General features: G+C 44.7%; 2 protein-coding genes across 18 annotated transcripts in view; both read left to right on the top strand.

The window, feature by feature from the left end:
* CCP110 (centriolar coiled-coil protein 110) overlaps window positions 1-6,894 on the top strand; it is a 30,585-nt gene extending 23,691 nt beyond the window's left edge. For 7 of the 12 annotated variants that reach the window (XM_063612143.1, XM_063612142.1, XM_063612146.1 and 4 more), the window contains 3 exons: window positions 1,446-1,505; window positions 2,006-2,091; window positions 4,690-6,894. In XM_063612143.1, the coding sequence (XP_063468213.1) occupies window positions 1,446-1,505; window positions 2,006-2,091; window positions 4,690-4,742 (199 nt within the window). In that variant the 3' untranslated portion in view covers window positions 4,743-6,894. Of the gene's footprint in view, window positions 1-7; window positions 351-1,445; window positions 1,506-2,005; window positions 2,092-4,689 lie in introns of those variants that run through there. The other 5 variants (XM_063612148.1, XM_063612145.1, XM_055299019.2 and 2 more) reach the window with 3 other exon arrangements.
* A 2,075-nt stretch (window positions 6,895-8,969) lies between these two features.
* The window catches only part of VPS35L (VPS35 endosomal protein sorting factor like), a 147,867-nt gene continuing 129,698 nt past the window's right edge, over window positions 8,970-27,138 (top strand). Inside the window, exons 1-3 of one of the 6 annotated variants that reach the window (XM_055299028.2) lie at window positions 8,970-9,227; window positions 19,715-19,814; window positions 24,260-24,427. In XM_055299028.2, coding sequence (XP_055155003.1) covers window positions 9,160-9,227; window positions 19,715-19,814; window positions 24,260-24,427 — 336 coding nt within the window. In that variant the 5' untranslated portion in view covers window positions 8,970-9,159. The remainder of the gene's footprint in view (window positions 9,228-19,714; window positions 19,815-24,259; window positions 24,428-27,138) is intronic. The other 5 variants (XM_055299031.2, XM_063612150.1, XM_055299030.2 and 2 more) reach the window with 5 other exon arrangements.

The raw sequence follows: 27,138 nt of genomic DNA, 5'->3' as shown, positions 1-27,138 counted from the left end.
TTTATAGAAAAAAAAAATTGGCTGGGCACGGTGGCTCACGCCTGTAATCCCAGCACTTTGGGAGGCCAAGACGGATGGATCACCTGAGGTCGGGAGTTTGAGACCAGCCTGACCAACATGGAAAACTCCATCTCGACTAAAAATACAAAATTAGCTGGGCGTGGTGGCACATGCCTGTAATCCCAGCTACTCAAGAGGCCGAGGCAGGAGAATCACTTGAACCCAGGAGGCAGAGGTTGCAGTGAGCCAAGATTGCGCCACTGCACTCCAGCCTGGGCAACAAGAGTGAAACTCTATCTCAAAAAAAAAAAAAAAAAAAAAAATTAAAAAATTAAAATTTAAATCCCAAACTTCATTTTTGTTGACTTTGTTCTACTTGACATCAATAGAACACTTCTTGCTGAATTGGTTCGGGGGTGGTCCTCAGGCTCAAGATTCATACCAATACCTGGCCATATACCTGGTCACATGTCAGACCAGATGTGCCTGGAGCTTTTGTAGGACATGCTATCTGTGGTAGAAATTTTGAGCGTGATATGTCTTGAGTTCAGTTACACAGTCCAGAGGATCTTTGATACTTATTTAAAAACCTCAGAAAGCTAACTTAAGCTGGGCCGGGAGCAGTGGCTCATGCCTGTTATCCTAGCACTCTGGGAGGGTGAGGCGGGTGGATCACGAGGTCAGGAGTTCAAGACCAGCCTGGCCAAGATGGTGAAACCCTGTCTCTACTAAAAATACAAAAATAAAAGATACAAAAAGCCATGTATGATGGCGCATGCCTGTAATCTCAGCTACTCAGGAGGCTGAGGCAGGAGAATTGCTTAGGGAGGCGGAGGTTGCAGTGAGCCAAGACTGCACCACTGTACTCCATCCTGGGCGACAGAGCAAGACTCCATCTCAAAAAAAAGCTAACTTAAGATGGGCACAGTGGCATGCTCCTATGGTCCCAGGTACTCAGGAGGCTGAGGCAGGAGGATAGCTTAAGCCCAGAAATTCAAACCAGTATGGGTAACATAGTAAGACCCATCTCAAAAAAATAAATAAATAAGAAATAAAGAAAACTAAAAAGCGAACTTTAATATTTCTGATCTGTTTTTTACTCCTGTAAAATGAGAGCTATACTTTCTTCTCTCACTGGTTTGAAGGGAAAAGTTAGCTTTTGTAAAGCATATGTATAAGAAAATTATCTAAAAGCACAAGGGTTAGTCTATATGTTGGACATTTCTTTGCTGATAAAAACCTAAGGTTTGGACTCTTAGTGAGCAAAATATAAGTATCATATTAATATGCTTTAGTCGATTTGCTCTGCTTTGTGGTAATATATAGGCCATATTATCACATAGTTGACCTTTACCTTACGGTCATCATCTTTCATCCATTGAATGAAAATGGGAAAAAATGGAGTTTAACCTTTTAAATTAATTTTTTATTTAATTTGTCAACAGAGTCCTTCAGCCAAACCAAGGACAGAATGCACCTGGTCATAGGCTACTTAGTAGACAAGGGTAAGAATGCCACACACGGGTATTGAAAACTATGGAAACCAAGATTAGATTTGAGAGGGAAAAATAAATCTAGTGTTCTTTACGTAAAGGATAATGGTTTTTCAATGGGATTTTTTTTCTTTATAGCATTGGGAAAGATATTTTAAAGTTTTGTCTTCAAATGTAACCCTCTTGGTGTACTGTTGTGTATTCTTATTACTGTCTTATGTTGGCATGTTTTTACTTTTCATTTCATACCATTTTACTCATAAAGTATTTTAAATATCCATATAGTAAGTTCAGCATCACCGAAGTGATTCTCCAACAGAGTATGACTCATGCTTATAGTCTCCTGCTGAAGCCAGAGTTTAGCTTTCCTTACTGTGCGCATGCATGAGACTTCAGTTCTTTTCAAGCTTATTTGTGCTTTGGACAGTTGATGCAATGTGATTGCTTTCTTTGAATTTTGAACATTTAGACCTTAATGCCAGTGACTTATTAATTTTTTTATATTCAATTAGAACCCCTAAGACAACAGTGAAGGGGGTTGTGCAAAATAGACAGAAGCCTTCACAGAGCAGAGTGCCTAACAGAGTGCCTGTTTCAGGTTTGTAGAAAATAAATTCCTGAAGCCCATTCAATAGAAGGAAGTGCACAAGCTGCCCCGTAACTCAGGCCACAGAAGTGGAATAGATTGTCTTTCCTTGCCACCATAATTTTGGCATATTCACAGTCATCTTATTAGTGTTCTTTGGTCTTTGCATTGTATGGCAGTCAGGAAGTCTTAGTAACTAAGTGTGATTCCAGTCTTCATTTCTATAATATTTCTATGGAAAGCACCATGTATTTTTCATTCTGAAAAAATTGTAGAATTTGCCATGCTTAATTCAGAAAACCTTTTTATTTAATGAATAAAAGATAATGATCATCTCTGGTGCTAAGTCCGTGCATTGTCTGTTCAGCTTGGGGAAGTGTATCTGCACATAAGGGGATAAAACTTTCTCCCTCGGACTGTAAGATCACATGTGAATATGCCAGTGGGAGGAGGGCTTCATATTTTGCTCAGTCCAAAGCTTGAGCTAAATCTCTCCTTATGTTCATTATTTGAGGATTAAGAGCTAAACTAAACACTGTATTTTAAAATTCTGTTTATGGTGGCAAGAAGACAAACTCATTCTTGAGCTAATTCAAAGCTCTTAACCAAATGCTTTAATATTTTTTAGGTATCTTTGTTAAGACACTTTGATTAAGCTCACTTAAAAATTATGTGATCCATTTAAAAATACTTTCCAAATGTTGTGCTTTAACTATACTGCTTTCTAGACATTTACAAGAAACCTAAATTAATCACCAGGCATTGAAGATTAAACCTTTAATCAATTTTAATCTTTCCATTAATATACAATTAGGCAAATTTTAGAGCTTTTCTTACTAAGCGATTTCCTTCAAATTAGGAGGGAACAAGCTATTGATTGTAACTTTGAAATGATGGCTGACCTTTTGTATGTAGGTAGTGAATGTAATTCATAGTGTCACACATATATAGGATAATTTAAAAGGTCATCTTTGGAAATCATTGTGAGTGACAGTTAATGGAATTGTCTTAAAGGATTACATAGCTGAAGATACTGTTTACTCCAGAGGCAGTCAGAATAAGCTAGTTTGAAAGATAACCATTTGAAAGGACTCAGACCAAACACCAGACCTGTGGAATTTTAAGACATTTTCTGTTTTTCTCATGTTAGTATTCTATATTGCACTGAAACTTAGCAAGTTGGAAAATCATTGAGGACTTAGTATTGTTTTGCCTGATATCAATTTGCCACAGTGACTACTCTCCATGTTCTTTTCTCATGCATTTCATCTCCACTATTTGTCACTTGTGAACTTATAAGCAAAATAGCAAGTACTGTTTTTATTCAGCAATACTCAACAGTATAAAGGATGTATAGTCAGTCATTGAAGTTAGTAACATACAATGAAGTTCATTATTTTGAACTATTGAGATTTAATTGCATTGCAACATAATTATTAATACAAATAAACTTAACCCTTGAATTAATATGTATCTAAACAAGTACAAAAGTCTGTTGCTGTTGTTTTCTAAAGATTTACTTATACATGAGTGCATATTTAGATAATTGAAAGAAACTAAATAATTGTATTCTTTTTTTTTTTTTTGAGACAGAGTCTCGTTCTGTTGCCCAGGCTGGAGTGCATTGGTGTGATCTTGGCTCACTGCAATCTCCACCTCCCGGGTTCAAGCCATTCTCCTGCCTCAGCCTCCCGAGTAGCTGGAATTACAGGCGCATGCCACCATGCCCAGCTAATTTCTTGTATTTTTAGTAGAGATGGGGTTTTACCATATTGGCCAGGCTAGTCTCGAACGCCTGACCTCAGGTGATCCGCCCACCTCGGCCTCCCAGAGCTCTGGGATTACAGGTGTAAGCCACCGCGTCCAGCCAGAATTGTATTCTTTTATATAAACTGAGAGTTTGGGATATTGGCTGGTTAAAATGCTAACTATGAATCTGAACACAGGAATCCACTGTCACTCTTGAAAAGATTACTCTTTCTTGCTTAGAGTTTTAATGGTCTGAATTATGTTTTAAACAAATTTGAAATTATGTTTTGATTTGCTCTAAATGGAGGCAAATCCTTTGTTAAGCAATTAGTAGAAAACTAACTTTTGTTATGATAGAATATCACTCTTAGACTGAAGTAGAATTCTAAAATGTTAAAGTATGCTGCAAAGCATTTAGTTATTTATAGTTTTACAAACCTACATTGCAATGTCTGATGTTATCGTAAGTGATCTTTGACTTACAGTTTTAAAACACATTTCTTCATTTGATGTTTTGTGCTTGCCTAGAGTTTATATAGTGAAATTCAGAAACCACTAATCAAAGCAGAGTAGGAGGTGGTCATGCAAAATGGTTAAGTAAAATAACACATCAGGTGGAACTGGGTTATCAGAGTTCTTACTTCTAGCTCTGTTCCTTAGGCAAGTGCTCTCCTATGCCTCAGTTTAATTACCCTTAAAATGGTCATAACAATTTCTACCTCAGGATGATTCATATAAGGATTAAATATGATAATGTATATTGCCTAGCTCAGTGTTTGTTCCAGAGTAAAAACTCATTAAATTGTATCATTATAGAAAACCTCCCATTGAGAAGTAATACTAGTTTTGCTCTATTTTTAGGAGTATATGCAGGAAAAATCCAAAGAAAGCGGCCAAATGTTGCGACAATTTAAGAAGACAACATTCATTAGGATAAAACGGGGGGAAGGATTATTACTCATGTTATTTTCCCTGCCCAAGACTTTATTTAACCCTGGACTCCGTTTACACAGACAAAGTGACATCAGAAGGCTGAGCACTTATCTGGATCATTTGGTCAGTTTGGTAATTCCTGCTCCACGCCCCTATTTTCCTCTTAATAGTAAGTTTGGGTGAAGACAAATTAGTGTTTAGTAATTGCATCATCTCTGTGCTTACCTATACAAACATAAGTTTATTTTATATGCCCAGATGTCTACAGAGACCCTTTTTGTAAACATCAAGGACATTTGGGTTTACTTTTACAGAATATTGAAAAGATAAGACAAATTATAAATAAGTTCTAAAACAAATTTAATTCATCTCTGCATATTGATTTTTGAATTTGATTCAAAGGGAAATTATTGCAGAAGAATGCCTTTCCCTCATTTTATAACTTTAAAAACTTGGATTAACCGCTCAATGTCCACATTCTTTAACTTACAGTATAACGATGTAGCCAATTGTGGTCCACTAAAATCTACAGAAGTTAATGTGGGTCACCATTTTGGTCAGAAGCATACATTCCGGTCAACAACTAGTTGTCTTACAGAAATGTTAGGCTTCATGTATGCTACCCCAGTACTGTTAGAAACATTTGTACTAGGTTATAAGATCTTTCTGTGACAGGTAACAAATTTGGGGAAGACAGCACAATCTTCTTGAATGTAGCTCTTGGGAATGCATTATTACATCCATTTCTGTAACATAATAATATGTTGCATGCAGTTATATTTTCTATTTAGTCTGTATATTTTGTTCTTCATAGTCTTTTTTCTAGCATGCTTGATTTAGGAGAGAATAAAGGGCTATATAATAATAAATCCAGATTTCAGGATAAGAATATTGCCTGGTTAAAATTCTGCATTGCTTAAAGACACCCATGTTTAAGATTTTTCATCACTAACATATCCATTAAAAGTATCAACTGGCCGGGCAGGGTGGCTCACGCCTGTAATCCCAACACTTTGGGAGGCCAAGGCGGGTGGATCACCTGAGGTCAGGAGTTTGAGACCAGCCTGACCAAACATGGTGAAACCCCATCTGTACTGAAAATACAAAAATTAGGCATGGTGGTACATGCCTGTAGTTCCAGCTACTTGGGAGGCTGAGACAGGAGAATTGCTTGAACCTGGGAGGCAGAGGTTGCAGTGAGCCGAGATTGTGCCATTGCACTCCAGCCTGGTTAACAGAGCGAGACACTGTCTCAAAAAAAAAAAAAGTATCAACCAACAAATGTTACCAAGAAAACATGACTTCATGAGGGAGAATGTCACTATTAATTTATCATACCATTTCCAAAAAGGGCTTTGTGCTTTTCACATAAAATTGGGACAGTGTATATTTAATCTAATTTAAATTTTAAAGAGATACTGGTATTTTGAAAATGCAGCCTATATATATTCTTAATATCCTTTCAAGAATATGGAGATGAAGATTGTTTTCTCCAATTTTCTGTGCCATTTTAAATTTAACTTTGACATCCAGCTACAGACAGAAATAATAAGCCACCCTGGGTGTAAACTTGATTTTCTTTATTCAGATGTATCATGTATTGAATGAGTGAACCAGAAAATTAGAAGATGGTCAAAAAAAGTCCAAGTTACCAATTTTTTAAAATTTATAGGCAAAGTATAAAATTGTCTTAATATGATAAACTGTGCTTTATCGTTCTGAAAACTCAGGATACAGCTTATTCATAGCATTGTGGGTCTCTCCAGTACGAAAGATGCTAAAAGTTTTGTGCACTTTTTGTGTGTGTAATGCAAATTAGTTAAAACAAATAGTATGTTTTGGAGAAAGTTAAAACTAGCTTTAGAGTAAGGATGAGAAACTTGAGTGTGTTTTTAATTTAAAGATAAAAGCGTGTGTTTTACACATTCTTTTTTGGTGTTCATAGCTTTTTCTTATACAAGTGCCAGACACTGTTTGTGCTTTTGATGGATTTTTATTTATATACATTTTTTTGCTTATTTTTACTTTGAGTGGAATGTTCATTAATGTAAATTGTATTTATTTTTATATTTTTATTTTCACTAGTTTTGCTTCTAGGCAAAAAACAAAATAAACTTTTCATCTTAAAGAAAATCTAGTTTGATTGTTTTTATTTACCAGGGGAAGGACTATTAAGAAATAGGCCAGGCATGGTGGCTCATGCCTGTAATTCCAGCACTTTGGGAGGCCAAGGTGGGTGGATCATGAGATCAGGAGTTTGAGACCAGCCTGGCTAACATGGTGAAACCCCATATCTACTAAAAATACAAAATTAGCTGGGCGTAGTGATGCATGCCTGTAGTTCCAGCTACTTGGGAGGCTGAAGCAGGAGAATCGCCTGAGCCTGGAATGGGGAGGCTACAGTGAGCCGAGATTGTGCCACTGCACTGCAGCCTGGGTGACAGAGCAAGACTCCATATCAAAACAAAACAAAAAAGAAATAGATATTAGCCAGGCATGGCGGTTCACATCTGTAGTCCTAGGTACTCTGGAGGCTGAGGCAGGAGGATCACTTGAGCCCAGGAGTTACAGGCCGCAGTGAGCTATAATCGCACCACTGCACTCCAGCCTGAATGAGACTTTGTCTCCAAAACAAAAAAGAAAAAAAGAAACAGATAGTGAAAAGTATTTGGCCAAAACAAATATTGTATATAATCATTCTTTACAAGTTCCATGAAAGATATATCTCATTATTTAATATGTCCCCTGGGCCAGGTGTGGTGGCTCACGCCTGTAATCCCAACACTTTGGGAGGCCAAGGCGGGAGGATCACCTGAGGTCGGGAGTTTGAGACCAGCCTGGCCAACATGGTGAATCCCCGTCTCTACTAAAAGTTGGACTTTTCGGAAGGTAAAACTCAAGTCTGGAAATGTCTTAACTTATTAAGAGATAGAAGCCTGCTAACGGAAGGAGAGGGAGAAAAGAGAATGCGAAGGTTGAAGCTCACATCAAAGCTGTTAATTTGTACAACTTTAAGAATCCTCCTTTTGTTACTGCCTAATCATGTAGTGTGAGCCTAGGAAAAGGCTCTTCACCTTGACCTCTTACTGAGATGTTGCATGTGATAACATGCACGGCTGTATGGGAAGAGCTCCTCGCTTTCTCGTGGCCACCCTTTAACCCTTGTTCACTTCCAGTGTTGGGAATAGTAGGTATGACTGGAAATACTTTCCTACTCATACTGAGCTGAACACTGGAGGGCCCGTTCCGGAGATGATCCTTTTCCCTGTCATAGGTTAGCATCCCATGAACAACCACAGACCACCACCCCCGAAGGAAAAGTAAGCGTTATAAAAACACTGAATGCTTTCTCTCTAAGGGACCATAATGGATATCTAAGGAAGTTATAAAAGTAATACTTAAAAAAAAAATTTTTTTTTGAGACGGAGTTTCGCTCTTGTAGCCCAGGCTGGAGTGCAATGGCGCAATCTCGGCTCACTGCAACCTCTGCCTCCCGGGTTGGAGCAATTCTCCTGCTTCAGCCTCCCGAGTAGCTGGCGCCCGCCACCATGCCCAACTAGTTTTTGTATTTTTTAGTAGAGACGGGGTTTCACCATGTTGGCCAGGCTGGTCCCGAACTCCTGACATCAGGTGACCCACCCGCTTCGGCCTCCCAAAGTTCTGGGATTATAGGCCTGAGCCACCGCTCCCGGCCTAAAATAATTTTTAAAAACGTTGTGTGGTCGAAATGGATATCCACCTTCCTAGAAACACTGCTTTGCCAAGTTGGACGAAATGCGAACCCTAATTTCCCCACGTGCATTAGCTGTAGTCAATCATATTGGATCTAGGGCAGCCCTTGGTTGCTAGTCGTGGGAAGGGCTTTCTGCAAGTGCCTAAAACCGCCCGCAAAGCAGTGGGTAAAGCAGCGGCCTAGAGGGGGCATGGCTGACCCACACCAAACAGCGCATTAGCCGCAAAACCAGGTGCTGGCTGAGCCTCAGTTTGCGTCTTCGCTCCGCCGCCTTCTGGGGTCCTTTCTGCCTCTAGAGGACGCGGGTGGGCTAAGCAGCAGTCATGCCTTTTACCATCATGACGCCCGCAGGCGGGACCACCCGACACTGTAGACAGCTGCCCTTTACAATCATGGCTCATAGAAACTCTACGGCACTGTGGCCGTGGGCGACGTTGCTCCTCAGAAGCATGGCGCCGGCGGAAGTTGTAACCCGGGCTATCCAGAGCGGGCAACTGCCCCTCACAAGCATGGCGTCTGCTGAAAATGAAGCCTGTGCTCTGCGGAGCGTCGCCTGACCCTCACAAGCATGGCGTTTGCAGAACGTGCAGTGCGGACTCTGCGGGGCGGGCAGGTGCCCTTCACAAACATGGCGGCCGGGCGGTGCGGGGCGTTGTGGGATCTGGATGGGAAGCCGAGCAGACGGCCCCAGAACAAGCGGTCATGTGACTGGGAAGATGGCCGTCTTTCCTTGGTAAGGAAGCAGCGGCGGGTGGGCTTTGGGGAGGAGCTGTCCTTAGTTGTGATGGGGTCGGCCTGGGTCTGAGAGTGTGAATTCCTCTCTTGCGGGTTCTGGTGGTCGACCGCCCACCCCCAAGTTGTCTTGACCGTAGAATCCCTGGCCGCTACCGCGGTCCAGCGGAGCAATCTGAAGCCAGACTGGCGGGTTCTTGGTTCTTTCCCCGTCTGCTGCCTCTCTGCGCCTTCCACGGGCCCCTGTCCATTCATTCCCCAAAGAAAACTTGAGTTTCCAGGCTTCCGCGTCCCCAGGAGTTGGCCCGGGTTCTGGGGTCGCTGGATGAGGGTAATGGTGGACTCAGCTCTAAGTTTGGACGAGTCGGGAGATCTGGCTGTTGGTCAGTTTCCTGAGCTCCTCTGTTCACCTGGAGACTTGCTTTTCTCATCTGTAAAACGGCCACCATTCATCCTACTCTAAGCACAGCCCTCAGACTTATCCCTTGGCCTCCAGGAGCTGACAGTATAATGGGGCAGACACACAGTAGAGGGATGTCCAAAGAAGGCATTCGGATGAGGCACCAAGAAGGGAGTGATTATCCCCACCAGGGGGCTAGGGGAAGGCTAGAGAGGAAGAGTTAAATTGGGTCTTGGAGGATGAATAGGAGTTCACCATAGGGGAGGGCGTGGCGTGTGCCTGGTTGGCAGGCCCATAGGTCCCTTGTGGTTGGAGTAGCTAGGAGTGAGTGACTGAAGCTTCAGGGTTCAGCAGGTGGTATGTGTGTGAGTGAAGAACTTGAGGAAGTTGTGTTGTTGATGATAGTGGGATTTGGGGACGGGGAATCTCTCCTGCATCTCAGAAAGCGAGATAATTTACTTTCTCTTCAAATGATGTGAAGTAGCTTAGATTAAATGAGCAAATGAAAGACCTTAGAAATAATCAGGTACAACCTTTGCTTTTGAGCTTGATAAACAGTTCATTTTGTCTTATTCCTTTCATTTGCCCAACACTTAAGAGACTGCTTCCTTGACACACTACATCAGCATTGAATGCCTCTGAGCACTTCCACACCCTGAGGTTTTTTTTTTTTTTTTTTTTTTCAGTTAATAGTCATACTGGCTGGGTACAGTGGCTCACGCCTGTAATCCCAGCACTTTGGGAGGCCGAGGCTGGCGGATCAACTGAGGTCAGGGGTTCGAGACCAGTCTGGCCAACATGGCGAAACCTAATCTCTACTAAAAATACAAAAATTAGCTGGGCTAAATTAGTGGTGGCACGCACCTGTAATCCCAGCTACTTGGGAGGGTGAGGCAGGAGAGTCGCTTGAACCTGGGAGGCGGAAGTTGCAGTGAACGGAGATCATGCCACTGCAGTCCAGCCTGGGCAACAGAGTGAGACTCTGTCTCAAAAAAATAATAAAAAATAAAAAAGTCATGCTGGCTTGACCAAAAAGCTAACCAAAAACATGAGAAACATTTGACTTCAGTGGATTTATCTGGAGTTTGCAGTCAGAAAATCCAGGAAGATGCTATCTTAATCTCTGCATCCCAGTACATTTTTACCTTTGGAATTTTAATTTTATATTACAAGCAGGCAAACAGGTGCCATAACGCTTTTAGTGTTTAGGGTCTCTATAGTTCCTAATCTGGCCGTGCTCTAAACATTTTGTTGTTGTTTTTGTTGAGATGGAGTCTCGCCCAGGCTTGAGTGCAGTGGCGTGATCTTGGCTCACCGCAAACTCCGCCTCCCGGTTCAAGTGATTCTTCGCCTCACTCTCCCGAGCAGCTGGAATTACAGGTGACGCCACCACGCCAGGCTAATTTTTGTATTTTTAGTAGAGACGGTGTTTCACCATGTTGGCCAGGCTGGTCTCGAACTCCTGACCTTAAGTGATCCGCCCACCTCGGGTTCCCAAAGTGCTGGGATTACAGGCGTGAGCTACCGCACCTGGCCCGTGCTCTGAACATTTCCTTTTGAAGTATGCATTCATCTTTCAGTTTCCCTAATAGACTTCCTGCTCCTTAAAAGTTAAAAGAACTGGCTGGGCGCGGTCACTCATGCCTGTAATCCCAGCGCTTTGGGAGGTCGAGGCGGGCGGACCACCTGAGATCAGGAGTTCCAAGACCAGCCTGCCCAACATGGTGAAAGCCCATCTCTACAAAAATACAAAAAGTAGCCGGGCATGACGGCAGGTTCCTGTAATCCCAGCTACGTGGGAGGCTGAAGTGGGAGAATCTCTTGATCCCGGGAGAATCACTTGATCCCAGGAGGCGGAGGTTGCAGTGAGCCGAGATCGTGCCATTGCACTCCAGCCTGAGCTACTAAGCGAGACCCCGTCTCAAAAAAAAAAAAAAAAAAAGTTAAAGGGACTGAGTTTTGTCCATCTTTGTATGTGGAGCCTAGAACATGATGGTGAGTGCTGAATAATATTTATGAATGAATGAGGAAACTGAGGAGGACCGCAGAGGAGAAACGAGTTTCTGTCATTAAATTTACATTTATCAAGTCCTTATTTTCTGTCAGACATCACTCGTAAAGTGTATAACGTGTAACGTCATTAGGTTCTTATAACAACCCCATGTTTCGGAGGAAGAAATAGAGGCAGAGAGATGAAGCAGTTTACTTAAATTAGCCCCACAAGGGATAGCTGAGGTTTGGAAGCCAGAGGCTATGATAGTAATCATCCTCACCAGCTGGACTTCAAATCTATATCCTGGGCTGAGGTTTCTGGCTTGGGGGGGTTCCCCAAATCCCACTGCCTTGTCGTGGGTCTCCCCAGGAATGCCTCTTTTTACCCACAGTTTTTGCTATCCCTGCTATATTTTGGCCTGGCTAGGAGATGAGATGTCCTGTATGCCCTAGATCACATTTTCCGTTTAATCCTGTGGTTATAGCACACTTGGAAATACCACCCTTTGGGCCGGGCAAGGTGGCTCTTGCCTCTAATCCCAGCACTTTGGGAGGCCAAGGCCAGTGGATCACTTGATGTCTGGAGTTCAAGACACGCCTGACCAACATAGTGAAACCCTGTCTCTACTAGAAAAAAAAAATTCCTCAGGCGTGGTGACGGGTGCCTGTAGTCCCAGCTACTCCGGAGGCTGAGGCAGGAGAATTGCTTGAACCCAGGAGGCAGAGGCTGCAGTGAGCTGAGATCGCGCCACTGCACTCCAGCCTGGATGACACAGTGAGACTCCGTCTCAAAAAAAAAAAAAACAAAAAACAAAAAAACAATCCTTGGAGTCAGAATCTCTACATCATTTTAAGAGTTTTTTTATGTGTAGCGGTGATGGGGGCTGGGTAATATTGTGATTATGGAAGAAAAAGCTGTGTGGTCTGATTATGTGATTAGTAACCAAAAACTTATTTGAGAATTAAAATAGTTGAGCAAAGCATTTAGTGGATTTCGGTGTTTCCAGTATAAGGAGATTAATTTGGTTAATCATAGTGGGATTTCTGTGTATCCATATTATCAGAGGTAAATAATTTAAAAATAGGCTGTTGTCAACCTTTAATGTGCATATAAACCACCTGAGGATTTAGTTAAAATGCAGATTCTGATTCTGTAGGCCTGGAGTATTTTAGCCCGCCCAGATGGTGTCATTGCTGGTGATCTGTGAACCACACTTTGAATAGCCAAGGACTAAGCCCAGCCAACAGTGGAGGTGTGAAATGGTGGCCTTTTTTCCTGTGGCAGGTGCCAGTGATCCAGACAAGCCCTTTACATTGCTGGGGGTTGGAATTATGGGGAATTTTTACCAGTTTTTATCAACTGTGTTAGCAAAAAGAAAAGGAATGATTTTTGACAAAATGCCCACAAGAGGTCGCTGTTAGCCTTACCAAAGACCCAGAGATAAAAGAAAATGCTTTAAAATATCAGACTTGGGGATCAGAGAGCAAATTTGAGGAAATCATCAAAGAAGTGGTAGAAAATCAAAATATGATGATTTACTGTGGGCTTTCAGAAGGAAAAAAAATTTTTTTTAAGATTTATTTCCACAAGCAATATATATATATATTTTTTGAGATGTAGTCTCTCCTGCCACGATCTTGGCTCACTGCAACCTCCACCTCCCGGGTTCAAGCAGTTCTTGTGCCTCAGCCTCCCGAGTATCTGGGATTACAGGTGTGTGTGACCATGCCTGGCTAATTTTTTTGTGTTTCTAGTAGAAACGGGTTTTGCCATGTTGGCCAGGCTGGTCTCGAACTCCTGACCTCAGGTGATCCACCCACCTTGGCCTCCCAAAGTGCTGGGTAAATTACAGGCATGAGCCACCGTGCCCGGCCCAGAAGCAGTATTTTTTCACCACCATCCCCCTTTTAAAAAAAAATAAAATTCGTTCCAAAACTTGGCTCTTTTAAGGGAAATAGACATATGCTTAAATTTTAAAGTTCTCAGCATGACTTATAGATAATCTATGGAACTACTGAATCTGTTTCTATTGCTGCTCTCGCTTTCGACAAGTTTCCAACATTCTAACAGCCTCAGCTTCTTCATCTGAAAAATCGGCGTAGTACCTACCTTACTGGGTTGATTAAATGAAGAAACAGAGGTAAAGGCTGGCCCAGAGCCTGGTATACAGTAAGTGCATAATAAATGAGAACAGTTATTTGATTGTTGCATATGAAGTCATATTTCTGTTTCGATCTAGCATTTGCTCAGCTGTTGATTGTTAGTAATTCTAATAGGGACAGAAAACACATTTGGAACAGACTTTCCTGTCACATAAAATTTTCTACTTTGTTAAATGAACCTTTCAACATTCTACTTTTCTTGACACCAGATAAAATTAAGAGTCATTTGAGGCTGGGCGTGGTGGATCACACCTATAATCCCAGCACTTTGGGAGGCCAAGGTGGGTGGTTCACATGAGGTCGGGAGTTCTAGACCAGCCTGGCCAAAATGGTAAAAGCCCGTCTCTACCAAAAATACAAAAATTAGCAAGGCGTGGTGACACACAACTGTAATCCCAGTCACTTGGGAGGCTGAGGCAGGAGAATTGGGTGAATCCAGGAGGCAGAGGTTGCAGTGATCCGAGATCATGCCACTGCACTCCATCCTGGGGGAAAAAGCAAGACTGTGTCTCAAAAAAAGGAAAAAAAAGTGATTTGAAAAGAAGAAAAATATACTTTGATGTTTTAAACTCCATCTTGACTGTTGATGACTCTTATTCAAATTTATCCTTTGTGGTTTTTTTTTTTAAATAAATCGAGGATTGCCTGATAGCATCCTTGATGGGATGGGAGTTTGGAGGAATATTTCATAGGTGATTTCTATTGCAATCTTTTGGAAGATGAAGATAGTGTATATTTTGTAAATATGACCCCAGAGCGACTAGGCAAATTATTGTGAAAGGGATTTTCCCTTAAAAAAAAAATAAAAGTAGGGGCCAGGTGCGGTGGCTCACGCCTGTAATCCCAGCACTTTGGGAAGCTGAGGCGGGCAGATCACGAGGTCGGGAGATCGAGACCATCCTGGCTAACACGGTGAAACCCCCGTCTCTACTAAAAATACAAAAAAATTAGCCAGGCGTGGTGGCGGGCACCTGTAGTCCCAGCTACTCGGGAGGCTGAGGCAGGAGAATGGCGTGAACCCGGGAGGCGGAGCTTGCACTGAGTGGAGATCGCACCACTGTACTCCAGCCTGGGCGACAGAGTGAGACTCCGCCTCAAAAAATAAAATGAAAGTAGAACTGGCTTATTATTGTCAACCAGCCTTTCTCCTCCTTTCCTACACTCAAAGCCGAGTTCATTTAGAAAGGATTGAAATGAAATGACATGGGAGCTCAATTCGTTTGTGCTGGCTTGGGTTTCTGGGTTAATGGAGGATATTGGGTAAAGCTGACTAGTTGTACAGCACAATTAGATCTGGGGTGCTAGTATTTCATACAAAGGTTAATGAAGTTGGGAATCTAAATGGGAGCAGAAGGTGCGGCGGGGGGATGAATTTAAGGGACTTGGAGGCCAAGGAAAGTCCCTGTGCTCTCTGAGGTTCTTCTTTCCCTAAAGTGGGTTGGGGGAGACAAGAATTGTCCCATGTGCCCAGAAAAGCTGTTTTTCTGGGATGTGATATTTTACAAATGCGAAGTGCACATGTCTTTTGTTAAAGAAAAACTATTGGCCGGGCTCAGTGGCTCACGTTTCTAATCCCAGCAGTTTGGGAGACTGAGGCAGGCAGATCACCTGAGGTCAGGAGTTCGGGACCAGCTTGGCCAACATGGTGAAACCCCGTTTCTAATAAAAAATACAAAAATTAGCCAGGTGTGGGGGTGTGCCTATGGTCCCAGCTACTCAGGAGGCTGAGGCAGGAGGATGGCTTAAACCTGAGATGCGGAGGTTGCAGTGAGCTGAGATCGCACCACTGCACTCCAGCGAGACTCTTATGTCAAACAAAAACAAAAACAAAAAAAAATTATTCATGGTGCTTGTTAAAGGAAATGAGACAGGCTTTATTCCGGGGGGCTTCTATAGTGGGGTTTTGCAATAGGGGACAGAGATTGGCCTCAGCTCCTAATGCAACAAGGAATAGTGGGAATTTATAGCCAAGTATGGGTAGAAGAAGAATTTGATCAGATATTGAGGGCAACTGGATATGGAGGGGGATTCTGGCTCAATCAGCTTGACAGAATTCTTGCTAAAACTGGGCGGTGCAAAAACAAACGTGGAAACCCAATAGCTGAGCACTAGCTGGGGAGAACTCAGAGGAACCTGCCCAGAGTTTGGTCAAGGAGAGACTTTGTCACTTTCTGTACTGGCTGAGATGTTCTCCTGCTTGTAGAGTCAATGGAGGAGATGAGAAAGGGGTCAAATGGGTTAACTTGTCTATGACTTTGTGGCCCTGACGTTCTATGACTATGGTAGCTTTTAAAATTATATGTGGATACACACATTGCATAAACAATTTGGTTAAGTATGTGAGTTAAAAAAATTTTTTAACTATAACCTATGAAATTAAATTCTCAGATCTTTGTAATAGAGATTAAGAAATGTAAAGACAATCATTTAAAAACATTTTCTGCCTTCCCCCTGCTCCCATATTCCTCTCCTTCAGATTTTTTTCTTTTTAAGAGAGAGGGACTCATTCTGTTGCCCAGGATGGAGTGCAGTGGTGCGATTATAGCTCATCGCAGTTTTGAGCTCCTGGATTCAAGCGATCCTTCCACCTCAGCCTCTAGAATAGCTGGGACTACAGGCACACACCACCACACCCAGCAAATTTATTTATTTGTTTTGTAGAGATGGGGTTTCGCCATGTTGCCCAGGCTGGTTTCAAACTCCTGGGCTCAAGCAGTCCATCATCTGTACCTCCCAAAGTGCTGGGATTATAGGTGTGAGCCACCATGCCTGGCGGAGAATTTCTTAAAAGGAAAACGGATACTTTATTTTCAAAGGAGCAACAATAAGACTATTATTGCAGCACAAAGATGAGCACAGAAGACACAGGGACCGTATCTTTAAAATGCTCAAAGAAGGCTGGGCATGGTGGCTCATGCCTGTAATCCCGGCACTTTGGGAGGCTGAGGCAGGAGGATCACTTGGGCTCAGGAGTTTAAGACCAGCCTGGGCAACATAGGAAGACGCCATCTCTCAAAAAAACTTAAAAAAAAAAAAAAAGGAAAAGGAAAAATTCTGTTTGGTTTCTATACATTTTACTATAAAGGCTCCAAGTGTGTTTTGTTTATTTGCTTTTGTACTCGTCCTGCTTGGGCCACAAATGTTTCTTGAGTCTGTAGCTTGATGTCTTTCTTTGGTTTTGGAAAAGTTTCACCTGTTATCTCTTCAGAGACTGTTCTTGCACATTCTCTCTCTCCTCCTCTTTGGGATTCCAGTCATACGTGTGTTAGGCCTTCTCTTCACGTTGCTTGTGTCTTTGAAATTCTGCCTGTCTTCCTGTGCTTTTTCTGCTCCATGCTTCAGTCTCCCCCTTTATTTTCCAGCTCACAAATCCTTTCTCTTGTTGAATCCTCAGGAAACCAATGAAAACATGGTGAGCTCTTCATCTCCTTTCTGTGCGGCTCCTTTCTCTTGCCCTATGCAGCTCAATGGGCGAATACCTTGAGGGGAAATCTAGGCTGGATTTCTGTCTTTTCTGTGCTCTCTCCTCTTCCTCCTGGCTGTCTTGATAACTCTGAACACCTGTTTATCTGTGCAGCTCTTTGAGGTTTCCTTAGAGCCCTTTTAGCTGCTCTGCTGCCTCACAGCTGCCTGTGCTTGGCATCAGCCTCTTGTCCTGTGCTGAGAATTCACAAATGCCCTGAGCGGGAAAGCTGGGCAAGGAGTGTTAGAGTCACCTTGTGTCCGGAGTTGGTGGGTTCTTGGTCTGACTTCAAGAATGAAGCCGCGGACCCTCGCGGTGAGTGTTAGAGCTCTTAAGGTGGCACGTCTGGAGTTTGTTCCTTTTGATGTTCGGATGTGTTCGGAGTTTCTTCCTTCTGGTGGGCTCGTGGTCTCACTGGCTTGAGGAGTGAAGCTACAGACCTTCGGTGAGTGTTACAGCTCTTAAGGCAGCACGTCTGGAGTTGTTTGTTCCTCCCGGTGGGCTAGTGGGCTCGCAGGCCTCAGGAGTGAAGCTGCAGACCTTCGTGGTGAGTGTTACAGCTCTTAAGGCAGCATGGACCCAAAGAGTGAGCAGTAGCAAGATTTATTGCAAAGAGCGAAAGAACAAAGCTTCCACAGTGTGGAAGGGGACCCGAGCGGGTTGCCACTGCTGGCTGGGCAGCCTGCTTTTATTCTTTTATCTGGCCCCACCCACGTCCTGCTGATTGGTAGAGCCCAGTGGTCTGTTCTGACAGGGCGCTGATTGGTGCGTTTACAATCCCTGAGCTAGACACAAAGGTTCTCCACGTCCCCACCAGATTAGTTAGATACAGAGTATGGACACAAAGGTTCTCCAAGGCCCCACCAGAGTAGCTAGATACAGAGTGTCGATTGGTGCATTCACAAAGCCTGAGCTAGACACAGGGTGCTGATTGGTGTGTTTACAAACCTTGAAATAGATACAGAGTGCCGATTGGTGTATTTACAATCCCTGAGCTAGACATAAAGGTTCTCCAAGGCCCCACCAGACTCAGAAGCCCAGCTGGCTTCACCCAGTGGATCCTGCACCGCGGCTGCAGGTGGAGCTGCCTGCCAGTCCCGCACCGTGCGCCTGCACTCCTCAGCCCTTGGGTGGTTGATGGGACTGGGCACCTTGGAGCAGGGGGTGGCGCTCGTCAGGGAGGCTCCGGCTGCACAGGGTCGGGAGCCCTGCCCCACGAGCTAAGGCCTGGTGAGAAATCGAGTGCGGCGCCGGTGGGCTGGCACTGCTGGGGGACCCGGTACACCCTCCGCAGCCGCTGGCCCAGGTGCTAAGCCCCTCATTGCCTGGGGCCGGCAGGACCGGCTGGCTGCTCCGAGTGTGGGGCCCGCCAAGGCCATGCCCACCCGGAACTCCAGCTGGCCCGCAAGCTCCACACGCAGCCCCAGTTCCCACTCGCACCAGCCTCCACACCTCCCTGCAAGCTGAGGGAGTGGGCTCCGGCCTTGGCCAGCCCAGAAAGGGGCTCCCACAGTGCAGCGGTGGGCTGAAGGGCTCCTCAAGTGCCGCCAAAGTGGGAGCCCAGGCAGAGGAGGTGCCGAGAGCAAGCGAGGGCTGTGAGGACTGCCAGCACGCTGTCACCTCTCAACCTTAGTGAGTTTCCCTTTGTTCTGGTGTGTGGCATGACAAGTCCAGTATGCTGGCAGGTCTTTATACCTTTAAATATATCTATTTTTTGAGATGGAGTCTCACTCTTTTCCCCAGGCTGGAGTGCAGTGGCATGATCTTGGCTCACTGGAACCTCTACCTCCTGGGTTCAAGCGATTCTCCTGCCTCAGCCTCCCAAGTAGCTGGGATTACAGGCATGTGCCACCACACCTGGCTAATTTTTTGTATTTTTAGTAGAGACGGGGTTTCACCATGTTAGCTAGGATGGTCTCAATCTCCTGACCTCATGATCTGCCTGCCTCAGCCTCCCAAAGTGCTGGAATTACAGGCATGAGCCACCGCGCCTGGCCAAACAGGTTTTTTTAAATGTTGTGTTTTGTTTTTTATTTGCTATGGAGTCTTGCTCTGTGGCCCAGGCTGGAGTGGAGTGGTGTGATCTTGTTCACCGTGACCTCCACCTCCCAAGTTCAAGCAATTCTTCTGCATCAGCCTCCCAGGTAGCTGGGATTACAGGCATGCACTACCATACCCACCTAATTTTTGTATTTTTAGTAAAGATGGTGTTTTACCATGTTGGTCAGGCTGGTCTCAAACTCCTGACCTCACGTGATCCACCCACCTAGGCTGCCCAAATTGCTAGGATTACAGGTGTGAGCCACTGCGCCTGGCCAAAAAATTTGTTTTTAAATGTAGTTTCTTTTTGACTTTGGTGGGAATATTGTGCTATTCTTAAACTACTTCGTCATTGAAGAAGTCTCATCAGAAGTTGTTAGCGTTTTAAGTACCCCCATCCACTAATTGGCTGTGTTTCGCTGTTTACCAGGCACTCCAGGAACAGGAACTACAAAGCTGAATTTGCATCATGCCGACTGGAGGCTGTACCACTGGAGTTTGGGGACTATCACCCTCTGAAACCTATAACTGTAAGTTTTGTTAAGGGTCTTTCTGAATGATATTCTTATCCCCTAAAATGAAAGACAATCTTCCTGAGTCTTTTCCGTTTTGCCAGTGGTAGCCACTTTTGCATATTTGATTTTTTTTTTTTTTCAGACAGAGTCTTGCTCTGTCACCCAGGCTGGAGTGCTGTGTTGGCTCACTGCAACCTCTGACCTCTGTCTCCTAGGTTTAAGCGATTCTCCTGCCTCAGCCTCCCGAGTAGCTGGGACTATAGGCATACGCCACCATGCCTGGCTACGTTTTTGTATTTTTTTAGTAGAGATGGGGTTTCGCCATGTTGCCCAGGCTGGTCTCGAACTCCTGAGCTCAGACAGTCTGTCCACCTCTGCCTCACAAAGTGCTAGGATTACGGCTGTGAGCCACCGTGCCCAGCCTGATTTATTTTTGAGATGGAATCACTTTGTAGCCCAGGCTGGAGTGCAGTGGTGCGATCTCAGCTCATGGCAACCTCTGCCTCCCAGGTTCAAGCAATTCACCCGCCTCAGCCTCCCAAGTAGCTGGGAGTACAGGCATGCACCATCACTCTTGGCTAATTTTTGCTAATTTTTAAATTTTTAGTAGAGACATGGTTTCGCCATGTTGGCCAGGCTGGTCTCGAACCCTTGACCTCAGGTGATCCACCCACCTTGGCCTCCCAAAGTGCTGAGATTACAGGAGTGAGCCACCTCACCTGGCCTGCATATTTAAATCAACCACTTTGTTCACTGCCTCTTTTTTGTAATATTGGCCTCGCCTAGCACCATTTTTTACTCCCTTCCTTCCTCCTTAGTGAGGTCACCAAGTGAATGGGATGACTTTGTTCCTGATTTGGCTGTGTCAACAAAATGTATCTTGACTTTTAATTTTTGTATTTGTAATGTAAGAGTCACTCTAATTGCCAGCAGAGAATGCTGTCCTGAATAGCATCTTAGTCTATCTGTGGGTTTATTTAAAAAATAAAACAAAAGCAGGCAAGAGGCTTGGCAGTTCCTCTCTGCCAGGTTGGTACTGTCTTATTAGCAAGTAATAGGAACTACATGGTTGTCATGTTGGGGAGAAGAGAAGATGTGATTGTCAGCATGGAGGCTCTGGGAATGTATGGAGATGATTGCATAAAGCAGAAGACCCCAAGACTGAGACTCAGCCTCCCAGGACCCCTTCAGTCCCCATGCTGTTGTGTGGCTGTGGGTGACCTCAGCATAGCCACAGTTGGCGTTCATTCTCAGGTGCCCATTCCCCATGTTAAAAGAAAATTCTTGGCCGGGCTCCATGCCTCACACCCATAATTTCAGCACTTTGGGAGGCTGAAGCGGGTGGATCACCTGAGGTTAGGAGTTCGAGACCAGCCTGGCCAACATGGCAAAACCCCATCTCTACTAAAAATACAAAAATTAGCTGGGCATAGTGGCGTGTGCCTGTAGTCCCAGCTGCTCAGGAGACTAAGGCAGGAGAATCACTTAAACCCAGGAGGCAGAGGTTGCAGTGAGCCGAGATCACACCACTGCCCTCCATCCTGGGCAACAGAGAGAGACTCCATCTCAAAAAAATAAAAAGAAAATTCTCAGCCAAATTAAATTTAATGGAGCTTAATTAAGCAAAGAGTAATTCATGAATCGGGCAGCCTCCTGAGCCAGAGTAGGTTCAGAGAGGCTCCAGCACAGTTACGTGGTAGAAGAAGATTTATGCACACAAAAAGGAAAGTGACATTCAGAAAATAGAAGTGAGGTACAGAAACAGCCGGATCGGTTACAGTTCAGCATTTGCCTTATTTGAACCCAATTTGAACAGTTGCCCCCCCCCCCCTTTTTTTTTCTTTTTTTTGAGACGGAGTTTCACTCTTGCCCAGGCTGGAGTGCAGTGGCACCATCTCAACTCACTGCAACCTCTGCCTCCCGGGTTCAAGCGATTCTCCTGCTTCAGCCTCCCAAGTAGCTGGGACTACAGGCGCCCGCCACCATGCCTGGCTAATTTTTTTGTCTTTTTAGTAGAGACACAGTTTCACCATGTTGGCCAGGCTGGTCTCAAACTCCTGACCTCAGGTGATCCGCCTGCCTCAGCCTCCCCAAGTGCTGGGATTACAGGTGTGAGCCACTGTGCCTGGCCCAGTTGGCCCCCTTTAATTGGCCAGAACTTGGTGATTGGCACAAGGGTAGGTTACACTCTGTTTACATGTCCAGTGAGGTTATAGTTCACTATGTGCAGGGAAAATTTAGGCCAAACTTAAAATACATAAGGAGACAGCTTTAGGCTAAATTTGATTTAACACCCATACCATAACAGAATAGCTGAGAAGAGCTGCTACAGCTCCAGGCCTATCCTGTTAGGTTAGCAACATTGGCAGCAGGAAAATGCTTTTCTCGAGCAGTTTTCATTGACCCAGTTTTGTTATGCGCTCTACCCTGAACCAGCATTGGTGACCTGCTGTATAGGATAAGTTGATAGATTGGGGTAGGTCTAATGCTCACCTTGGGAACTGAGAACAGAGTTCACCGCACCAGGCCTGTAGGAACTGAGTGTGGGGGAGAGATGTTTTCTCAAATAAAAATTGGAGTATTAAATATTAAGCCTGTGAGGTGGAGGAATGGGTGCCAGGCAGACAAAAACAGCAAATGTACCCCAATGGGAGGTGCTTCTCTCCCTCCTCTAAACTGCAGTTCAACTCCATTCAGGCAGCTGTCACCAGCAATTAGCATCTGACTCGACAGGTTTGAGGGCAGGGTCCTCAGTGAGACAGCCCTGGCCCAGTGTGGTGGCTCATGCCTGTAATCCCAGCACTTTGGGATGCTAGATGGGAGGATCCCTTGGGCCCAGTTCGAGACCAGCCTGGGCAACATAGTGATACCCCACCTCTACAAAAAGTAAAAAAAAAATTAGCAGAGTGTGATAGTGTGCTTGTAGTCCCAGCTACTCGGGAGGCTGAGGCAGGAAGATTGCTTGTGCCCAGGATGTCGAGGGTACAGTGAACCGTGATCACACCATTGCACTCCAGGCTTAGTGACAAAGCGAGACCTTGTCTCCAAAAAAAAGAAAAAAAGACATCTTCACTTCAGAAACTCCAACTTTGCTACACGTTGGGAGTTCCCATGCCTCCCTCCCTCATGTTCAATAATTTGCTATAATGGCTCACAGAACTAGGGAAACATTTACTTATACTTACCAGTTTATTATTAAGGATATACAAAGAATACAGATGAACAGCCAGATGAAGTGGTATGTAGGGTGAGGCCCAGGGGAAGGGGTGCACAGAGCTTTCATGTCCCCTCCAGGTACCTCGATGTGTTCTTGTTCACCTACCCGGAAGCTCTTCAAACCCCATTTTTTTTTTTTTTTTTGAGACAGGGTCTCACTGTATCGCCCAGCTGGAGTGCAATGGCACAATCTCAGCTCACTGCAACCTCTGCCTCCCGAAACTCCATTTTTTTTTTTTTTTTTTGAGGCATCATTGCATAGGCATGATTGATTATTAATTCAGTCTCCAGCCCTCTCACCTTCACGAAGGATGGGGAATGGGGCTGAAAGCTCCAAGCTTCTAATCATGGCTTGGTCTTTCTGGTGACCAGACCCCATCCTGAAGCTCTGCAGGAGCCCATCGGGAGTCACCTTATTAGGACATAAGATGCTCCTATCACCCAGGAAATCTCCCAGGGTATTAGGAGCTCTGTGGGAGGAACTGGGGGCAGAGACCACATAAATTTAACAGCTTGGAGTGCAGTGGTACAATCTCGGCTCACTGCAACCTCCACCTCCTGGGTTCCAGCCGTCCTCCCACTTCAGCCTTCTGAGTAGCTGGGACCACAGGCATGTACCACCACACCTGGATTATTTTCGTATCTTTTGTAGAGATAGGATTTCGCCATGTTGCCCAGGCTGGTCTCAAACGCCTGGCTTCAAGTGATCCTCCTGCCTCAGCATCCCAAAGTGTTGGGATACAGGCATGAGCCATTGCACCCAGCAGAAAACTTAACTTTTATGAGGTGTTCAAGGGAGAAAGACAAGAAAAAGTACCTGGTTAAAGTAGAAATTCCCTGCTTAGAGGTTAGTTGTCAGTTTTGATTGGTAGTCTCTAGTTAGCGGGTAGGTGGCGATTTGCAACTGATTAAGCTTAAGTTCCATTTTGCTACTTATATTGAGTTGGATTTTGGTTTGCTGCATAGGCAACCCCAGGTGCTGTAGCCATCTCAGTCCAGTGACCTCTCAATTAATTTCTTTAACACTTCCTAACCTTAACTTCCCACTTTCCCTTCCTTGACAGCTGTGATCCTGAGTCATGTCCATTTGTCACAAAAACTAAGCATCCCCTGCAGATGGATAAGTCTCTGCTGCAAATGAACCATCCATTCAACTACCAGAATGGGAGGAAAGTACCCACTGGAGTGTTTCACTGGGGAGAGTTGTGGGAGCTCTGTTTTACCTCCAGAAATTTTCCTTACAGGTCACAGAGTCAAAGACAAAGAAAGTGAACCGGAAAGGAAGCACTTCTTCCACGTCCTCCTCCTCCTCCAGCTCCGTGGTGGACCCGCTGAGCAGCGTCCTCGATGGGACTGACCCCCTCTCCATGTTTGCAGCCACTGCTGACCCCGCAGCCTTGGCAGCTGCCACGGTAATGCACCCTGGCCATGGTCGTCCAGTGGGGGTTGGTTTTGTGGGTGCAGGAATGGGTGGTTTTCTCGTGCCCTACCCTTTTTTTTCCCCTAAGAGACAGAGTCTCACTCTGTCACCCAGGCTGGAGTGCAGTGGTGTGGTCATGGCTCACTGCAGCCTCCAACTCCAGGGCTCAGGCAATTCTCCCACCTCACCCTCCTGAATAGCTGGGATTATAGGTACGCACTACTGTGCCTGATTAATTTTTTATTTTGTTGTAGAGGCGGGGTCTTGCTGTGTTGCCCAGGGTGGTCTCGTACTCCAAGCCTCAAGCGATCCTCCCACCTGAGCCTCCTAAAGCTTCTTCCCCTTTTTTAAGTTGCACAAGTAATGCACACGGTACATTCTGGTTGGAACAGTTCAGGTCATCCAGACATGAGAGATTGGTGTAGCTCTGTAAAATCTTTTTCTTTTTTGTTTGAAAGCATTTAAAAATTTATTTTTATTTTTTAATTTAATTTAATTTCTTTTGAGATAGCCTTGCTGTGTCACCCAAACTGGAGTGCAGTGGTGCGATCTCACTGCAGCCTCTGCCTCCGGGTTCAAGCAATTCTCCCACCTCAGCCTGTTGAATTGCTGGGACAGGCATGCACCACCACGCCCAGCTAATTTTTGTGTTTTTGGTAGAGATGGGGTTTCATCATGTCGGCCAGGCTGGTCTGGAACTCTTGAGCTCAAGTGATCCACCTGCCTCAGCCTCCCAAAGCGCTGGGATTACAGGCATGAGCCACTGTACCTGGCTCTTAAAATTTATTTTTAATTTTAATTTTATTCTTCTTATAAATCTTTTTACATAATTACATAAGTAAATCACTCATTTTGATGTGAAAAAGTCAGACACTACAGATAAAGTCACGTAGAGCAATCCTCATTCCAGTCTCCACCCTGGCGGTTGTGAGAATGATGGCTGTAATGTGTCTTCTTCCATAGCTTTCCCCCTGTATTTTCACAGATACTTCCGACAGCAGTTTCTGAGCATTCCCATACATACTCATATATAAATAATTACAGCATCAACTTACTGCATGGCAGGCATTTTTTCGGAGTGCATTTCGTATTTGGTTCTCTTACTACCTTGTGAGAGGTATTGGAATCCTCATTAAAGAGGCAGCCATGGAGGGATAGAGATATCAAGTCACATCCAAGTTGGGATTCAAACCCGGCCAGTCTGACTTCAGAATACATGCTCTCAATCATCATCTTATGTTGTGTTTCATATTTTTTTCTTTTTTTGAGATGAAGTCTCACACTGTCACCTGGGCTGGTGTGCAGTGGGGTTATCTCGGCTCACTGCAGCCTCCACCTCCCGGGTTCAAGTGATTCTCCTGCCTCAGCCTCCCGAGTGGCTGGGACTACAGGCACGTGCCACCACGCCCAGCTAATTTTTGTATTTTTAGTAGAGACGGGGTTTCACTATGTTGGCCAGGCTGGTTTCGAACTCCTGACCTCGTGATCCACCCACCTCGGCCTCCCAAAGTCCTGGGATTACAGGCATGAGCCACTGCGCCCGGCCTGTGTTTCATATATTATTTACCATTGTTACATAAATGGAACTGCTGTTTTGTGACTTGTTTTTTTGGAGATAGTCTTGCTCTGTTGCCTAGGCTGGACTGCAGTGGCATAATCATAGCTGGCTGCAACCTTAAACTCCTGGGCTCAAACAATCCCCCTGCCTCAGCCTCTCAAGCAGCTGGGACTTCAGGTGTGCGCCACCGCGCTCGGCTAATTTTGGATTTTTTGGTAGAGTCAGGGTCTCACTGTGTTGCCAAAGCTGGTCTCAAACTCCTGGGTGCAAGCAATCCTCCTGCCTTGGCCTACCAGAGTGCTGGGATTACAGGCCTGAGCCACTGCACCCCACAACTTTTTCTTTTTTTTAATTTAATTTTTTAAATTTTCTTTATTTTTTTTGAGACGGAGTCTCATTCTGTTGCCCAGGCTGGAGTGCAGTGGCACGATCTTGGCTCACCGTGACCTCTGTCTCCTGGGTTCAAGTGATTCTCCTGCCTCAGCCTCCCTGGTAGCTGGGATTACAGGCATGTGCCACCACACCCAGCTAATTTTTGTATTTTTTGTAGAGACAAGATTTCGTCACATTGGCCAGGCTAGTCTCGAACTCCTAACCTCAGGTGATCTGCCCACATTGGCCTCCCAAAGTGCTGGGATTACAGGTTTGAGCCATGCCGCCCAGCCAAGTTTTTTTTTTTTTTTTTTTAACTTGATCATATGTCTTGGAGAACTATCCATGTTAGTACATTTAGAACAACCTTATTATTTTGACCAGCCGTATTGTATTCTAAAGACTGGATTTACCTACTTTAATTTGCCATTCTCCTACTGATGTATCCATCAGATAGAGGATATCCCAGATAGTTTCTGGGTTTTGCTGGTACAAACAGCAGTGCACCATGTGTCTCGAACATACACACATCTTGGTGCACGTCTGCAAGGATTTCTGCAGGATAGCTTCCTAGAAGTTCTTTGCTGGTTGGCCAGGCACAGTGGCTCACGCCTGTAATCCCAGCACTTTGGGAGGCTGAGGCGGGCGGATCACGAGGTCAGGAGTTCGAGACCAGCCAGACCAACGTGGTGAAACAACATCTCTACTAAAAATACAAAAATTAGTTGGGCGTGGTGGCACGCACCTGTAATCCCAGCTACTCGGGAGGCTGA

The sequence above is a fragment of the Symphalangus syndactylus genome, chromosome 11 (assembly GCF_028878055.3).
Source record: "Symphalangus syndactylus isolate Jambi chromosome 11, NHGRI_mSymSyn1-v2.1_pri, whole genome shotgun sequence".
Classification (NCBI taxonomy): Eukaryota; Metazoa; Chordata; class Mammalia; order Primates; family Hylobatidae; genus Symphalangus; species Symphalangus syndactylus.
The sequence above is the reverse complement of the archived record's forward strand: the minus strand, read 5'-3'. Positions and strand labels throughout refer to the sequence as shown.